General features: G+C 39.5%; 1 protein-coding gene across 1 annotated transcript in view; it reads right to left on the bottom strand.

Annotated features, from left to right (window-relative positions):
* Window positions 1-219: 219 nt before the first annotated feature.
* LOC122761355 (zonadhesin-like) overlaps window positions 220-6,000 on the bottom strand; it is a 36,761-nt gene continuing 30,980 nt past the window's right edge. Inside the window, exons 67-79 of the mRNA XM_044016572.1 lie at window positions 5,882-5,970; window positions 4,975-5,135; window positions 4,773-4,887; window positions 3,597-3,793; window positions 3,461-3,509; window positions 3,235-3,378; window positions 2,793-3,125; window positions 2,587-2,684; window positions 2,399-2,505; window positions 2,225-2,301; window positions 1,586-1,614; window positions 1,354-1,485; window positions 220-1,043 (exon numbers count right to left, since the gene is read on the bottom strand). Coding sequence (XP_043872507.1) covers window positions 561-1,043; window positions 1,354-1,485; window positions 1,586-1,614; window positions 2,225-2,301; window positions 2,399-2,505; window positions 2,587-2,684; window positions 2,793-3,125; window positions 3,235-3,378; window positions 3,461-3,509; window positions 3,597-3,793; window positions 4,773-4,887; window positions 4,975-5,135; window positions 5,882-5,970 — 2,014 coding nt within the window. The 3' untranslated portion in view covers window positions 220-560. The remainder of the gene's footprint in view (window positions 1,044-1,353; window positions 1,486-1,585; window positions 1,615-2,224; window positions 2,302-2,398; window positions 2,506-2,586; window positions 2,685-2,792; window positions 3,126-3,234; window positions 3,379-3,460; window positions 3,510-3,596; window positions 3,794-4,772; window positions 4,888-4,974; window positions 5,136-5,881; window positions 5,971-6,000) is intronic.

The following is a 6,000-nucleotide window of genomic DNA, read 5'->3' as shown; positions in this document are numbered from 1 at the left end:
CAGCAGACACATGGCATCGACTTCTGTTCTGGAACAGATCAGGGAGGCTCACGTTTTTAGTTTCACATAATACGTCTGCTAGGAATAGAGGAATCTCAATTGATTAAAAGAGTTAGTGCAGTTGAAATATACTATTAAATATTCATAAAGACGTGTGTCGTCACTTTACACTAGGGAGATGTTGTGAGCAGGAGGCAACACAGAAGCAAAAGCATCACCTTGTGTTCAGTCAGCTGAAGTTTATTGTTTTAATTAGAATATGGTAATGAACGCAGCCTGGCATTGAGGCCAGAATTAACTCCTGACTGAGAAATTATTTGGACGAGATGACAGACCGTCACACCACTGCTTATTGCCAGAAATAATGTCTGTCCGCAATCACAGGTAATTGAAAAAAGAAAACTAAAGAGTACAACTCTGACGACTTCCCAATAAACAAGGAATGTTTGAAGGATTTGAAGTGTTGTGTGCACAAATAACCTATACATATATTAGGCAGAGAATAGAATATAAAAATATTGGACTGATTCCTTTAGCGTTTTATGTATCCATATTCAGATCTAGTTCTTCAATATATTGTCAGTATCTGTCGTATTGTCAATTGTAATCTGACTGTTGAGCTCCTCTTTTTCTGCAACATTAGTATGGAGGTGACCTGGGCTCTCTAGCATCTGGCAGTCCAGTGATGTTTCAGGGTTGTTAATCAGGCCTAAACCACTCTGATGGTCTGAAATATGACTCTCCAGTTGAGAGGCACCAAGTCCTTCACTTTGACTTTGGCTAGCTAGAACACCATCCGTCTGCTGGCCGTCAGTGGAACTACGACCACTTTTGCCAGGAGAATACTCTCTACCTGTTGAGACGTGCCGCTTGCTTACAGCCTCTTGTCCCGTCATAGACTCGCTGCCATTCTGCGGGCGCTGTCTGATCTGTCTCAATGTGCTTTGGAGCTCATTGAGGCGTTGTGATAGATAATGCCTCTTCAGTTCCAGCAGGATTGTTCCATTACGACTCAGGCTTGGCATGCCTTTTGGTGTTGCCCTCTGTGAGTGAAGTGATAAAAGATGTAAAAGAATTAAATTGAACAGAGTCACGCAGTGATTAAAATATGCAAAGGCAGGGACATTTATTCACATATTTTCGCTTAAGTCGAGGCCGAAAAGGAGTAAAGGAAGGACGGATATTTGAATGTATAAAAAGGCTAATGAGTAGTCAGAAAGTAAAAAGAAAAAACTCAGCATGTTGGATTTTGTACCTAAAATAGTAGAGAAAATGTCAAAGCCCTTCACAAAACACTTAGCAACACAGATCAATTATCTTGATTATGCAACATGTAATATTTAAGCTAATTACCATAGAATGCTTCCCAGGACTCATTTCTCTCTCCCTTTTCCATCTGTTTATTTCAGCTGTTTTCTGTAGTTGCATGCTTAGCTGCAAAAAACACTCATTCAAGCGGTCAATTTCTTCCTCTATACAGGATATCTGGAAGATAGGAAATGTTGTACTAAATGTCATCCTCAGAGGACTGTGACTTCTCCTTTTAAATGAACACAGTTTGGTTTGTAATACGTGAATAAAATACCTGTGTTGGCGTTCCTCTTGGTGGTAAACCTGTAGAAAACAAACATTTGAGTGCTTTAGACATTTTTGCAAGGTTGCCAGGGGATTGTGAAAGCTACACAAATAAAAAATGTTCTCTGTGCTGATTGGTATGCAGTCATTAAAGTCACAAACTGTGTGTACAATATTGACCCACTTTCTTGGAAGGAAAAAGTTCTTTATAGAGGCAAAGAGGGTGAAAATCAACACTTTTCTGCAAGACTTCTGATAATATAGATCTGTGCCTGAAGATAAATGGAAAAACAACTTAATTTGTTGATTAGTTTCTATGGGTATATTGTTGTAAATGATTTCACAAAATAGCTTGCCATTTTGGAACGATGGCTTTGTGATTGTAGTTTAAGAGGTTTGCACACATCCCCACATAGGAAAATAACCTGTTTCACAGGTTTTTTTATGATTAAGGGCTAAATCTTTATGCACCTGATACACGGTTATGATTCTTCATATACGGACCATTAATGGTGTAATCATGATACATTTTAGCTGTGATAATTTTTCATTTCCCCATGCATATTTCCAGAGATACTGCAGTTTATTTAGCAGTTGATTTTGTACATTGTGTTACACACTGCTTACTTGACTTTTGCAAACGTCTTACCTGTGTGCGTATCTTCAGCTGAACTCCTTTGAATGGAGATGAGCTGCTGTAGCTTAAAATATTTGTACTTCTCAAGTCTAAATTGGAGAATAAGCAGAAATGTTATTCATTTGCATGATTTTCCCTCGAAGGGCAAAACAGTACATGGCTGTGTGGTTCATGTTTGTCACCAACCTTCTTGCTAACAGGTGCTCAGTGAAATGTGGCTCAGTGGGAACTCTGATGCTGAGAAATTCTTTAACCAAGGTACTGTGCTGACATTCCATAGCATTACAATTTGACTGAAAAAAAATAGGTTTGGGGGATTATCCACTCCCACCCGTGCAGACATCAGAATGCTGTGTGAGGTTTCTACCACTTACCTCTTCTGTGCTCCATTTAAAAGATAAGTTGAACAGATAAAGGCTAAGAGCTGAAACTGCTTCGTGAAGCGCTTGCATAAAGATGTGGGGTTTGGATTCTGGGGAAAAAAAATATTACATAGTTTTGGAGATGATTGCCAGGGCTATGACTGTGTACAATACATGGTTGTTTAATTTTCAACTGCTGTTGACCACTGACCAATTACCTGACACTATGTGAGCCATGGACTGAAGGATGATGGCAATAAAATGTCCCACATGCTGAAGCTTTGCCTCTGACAGATACAGGATTTGATTGGTCTCATCAAAATAAAAATCCCCGGAGCAGTGAGCCAGCATAGCCTCATTACAGGAGGATGAAGATACAGGGACTGACTTTGCCAGTAGCAAAAGCACAGGAGGGAACAGAGAGCAGTTTTCAAGTAACTGCATCACCTGACAACCAAACAGGAAAACAGCAGCATGTTGAGGTGAGAGGTTGTCCAGTGCAGTCGGGATGAGCTGACCATCATAGTTCTCCTGGACACACTGCTCTGAAGCTGATGAAACAAATGGGAATTGTGCATTTAACGCTTTGTGTTTATTAAATACATTTAGTTTTTCTATCTCAGGTGTTGAGTTAAAACTTTTTTAATCATATGTCTGTACCATTGTCGAGATGCTGACTCCGCTTAGCTGAGGCAATACACTGTAGAGACTGCTGGATCTCTTGCAGGGTTTTGAACAGTGGAGATATGCTGACCAGCTTGGAGAGGTCATGGTCACTAAGGCAAGGACCTGCACTCTGTTGGACTACAGGACACAGAATCCACTCACTCGTATGACACATTGTCCTAATTGCTTATGTATATGCAGCAACATCTGACATTGATACCTGGCTCAGGCAGAAGAGCTTCCTCTTTGTTAATATTCATCAATGAAAACTGTAGGTATAATTTGGAAGCAAAAACAACTAATCATGTATTTATTCAAATATATGCTTAAAAACAGTGCAAAAGCCATTATGGTACCTGTGTGTAACACATGTTGGTGTCACATGGCTGTGTGTATCCAGCTTGTGGTTCACACTCCCTGGCATCCTGATGACCAGTACGACCACAAGGGAAACCTGTCAAGTCCTGGCTCTGCCAAACTTCTCCTGTCAGCCTACAGAGGAGTGCTTCCACAGACCTGAGAACGCTTTCCAGTAACACTGTCGAGGCCTCGGCTGGGGGACGGTAAGTTAAGTTAAAGGATATGACTTAAGTGTCAGTCTTTCGAAACACAACAGGTTTGTAGATAAGTGAATCTGTGGGTCATTAAATACAAAGGGTAAGCTAAGTCACTTGGTTTAATGTTCATGAATTATTAAGAGAGCACATCCCCTTTAAAAAAAAAAGAAAAAAAAAAAAGAAAAAAAGGGCCAAGGGGCAAGGTACCGGACACCCACCCCATTTCCCACTGCTGCCTGGTTGGTGTGTTCACTATTAGTGTTTGAAAAGAATGAGCTGAATGCAGAAAATCTCATTTAACCCCATTGAATAAAATGTCAAATTGTAGCTTTGCTTTATGTGTAGATAATTCAAAAACAGGATTTCATTGTTTTTCATCGTAATTACCTTCAGACAGAGCCAGTCTAGCTGTTTCCTGTCTTTATGATAAGCTTGCAGGCTACTAGAGTCTCTTCAAATGAATGGCACAATTACAACAGGGGTGTTAATCTTCACATTCAATTATCTACAACAAATTGAAAGAAAAACATGGTGTGCTGCGTGAAAGTTTTAGGCCACTTAAGGTCAGCTAAGACTGTCACCACTAGCTTTGTTGTTAATATATCGATCAAATTCTGTCAGTCAGTCAGTCATCATCTAACCGCTTCATCCTCCACCAGAGGGTCGCGGGGGGTGCTGTGCCAATCTCAGCTACATCGGGCGATCAAATTCTGTGATCCCTGGAATTTGATGTGATTGAAGGTTGGTCTTGTATATTAGCAAACTTTTGATGAGTTTAACTCATACAATATGAACATGGAATGCTCAAGCATGTCCTGAATAAAGCTGGGGTAACAGACCCTTTTCACTGCACATATTTGTCCGACATGAAACTGGTTACTGGTTTTGCCAGTGACCAGTTTTAACAGAACCAGGGTCATGCTATTGTTCAAGTGCATTTAAAAACTGCATGTTTACAATGTTTCTTACTTGTACCTTTTGTATCTCTCTCCTCTGCTCTGCTGCGGGATGGTTTATCTCTCATTGCATTGTGGACTAGCAGCTCTTTAAGCAGACTCAGTTTTTTATGATCCATATTCTCAAAGACATTCTAAAAAAACAAAACAAAACATATTTAACTTTATAACAGCAAATTGTATGTCGCACATTCCTATTCTGTTACATCAGTGAAACTCACCTTGAGTGTTTCAGTCTGGTGACAAATGTTTCTGAAGAACTCCTGTGTATCTTTGCGGTGTCGGGCCAGTTGAGAGGCTATGTGGAGGTTCTGATCCTCTAATTTGTCATATAGTGTTTTCACATTGAACTCCTCTAAATCAATGCGCCCCGATATACTTCCTAAATAGGAGCAGTCAATTTCAATTAAGTTAGAAATTAACTGAAATAATCAGGTATGTCACCTTTTTTTATAATTCTAAATACACAAGAAGATACCCTCATGATGAATTGACCTCGACTGAAAAGCTTCTTTAACTAGGCTCAATAAAAACTTTGTTTACACCTTTCTAGACAGTGTGGGAAGGAGTAAGCAATGGATTATAAGCACTCAAATAAAAATTGCTGGGGCTAACTAGGGAACTACAGATAACGGCACAGGTCATTAGAGTGTGACATTAGCAATTATTTTCTTTATCATCAATCAAAAGGGGGAATAGGCTGTTAACTGCCACCTGGTCATGCGTGATGGGTTTGTAATGATTAGACCAATTGACATTTTAACACCCTATCAAGCTGCATGAATAATGCAATAAGCAATGTGAAAACTCTACCTAAAAGTCATTTCAAACATTATCACACACCACTGGGGAACAATATTGAAAATCAGCCAGATGGAAAAGTGTTGCCAAAGTTTTTTTTTTTATAGGTGAAAATGCCTTTTTAGTCACCAGTTGATTGGTATAATGGACTGATGCAGAAAGTAAATACAGCTTGCCTCATTTATTGAATTTAGCTGTATTAATGTATTAGCTGTATTAATCTCAATCTATATTTTAGGTTGAATCATTATGTTGATCTAACTCAACTATTAGGTCATTTTTCAAGAAGAGAAATCTATACCACGGGGCAAAAAACAGTGACTTTACCTCCCCTTAAAATAGCAGGCTCCTCAGCTTCTGCACCTTCTCCTACACTCCTACTGCCAAGGACACCACCTAACCTTGGCACAGCTATGCTGAAGCACAAAACACAAGCCAATGTATGG

Source organism: Solea senegalensis, unplaced genomic scaffold (assembly GCF_019176455.1).
Source record: "Solea senegalensis isolate Sse05_10M unplaced genomic scaffold, IFAPA_SoseM_1 scf7180000014654, whole genome shotgun sequence".
NCBI lineage: Eukaryota > Metazoa > Chordata > Actinopteri > Pleuronectiformes > Soleidae > Solea > Solea senegalensis.
This window is presented reverse-complemented; position numbering and strand designations above follow the sequence as displayed.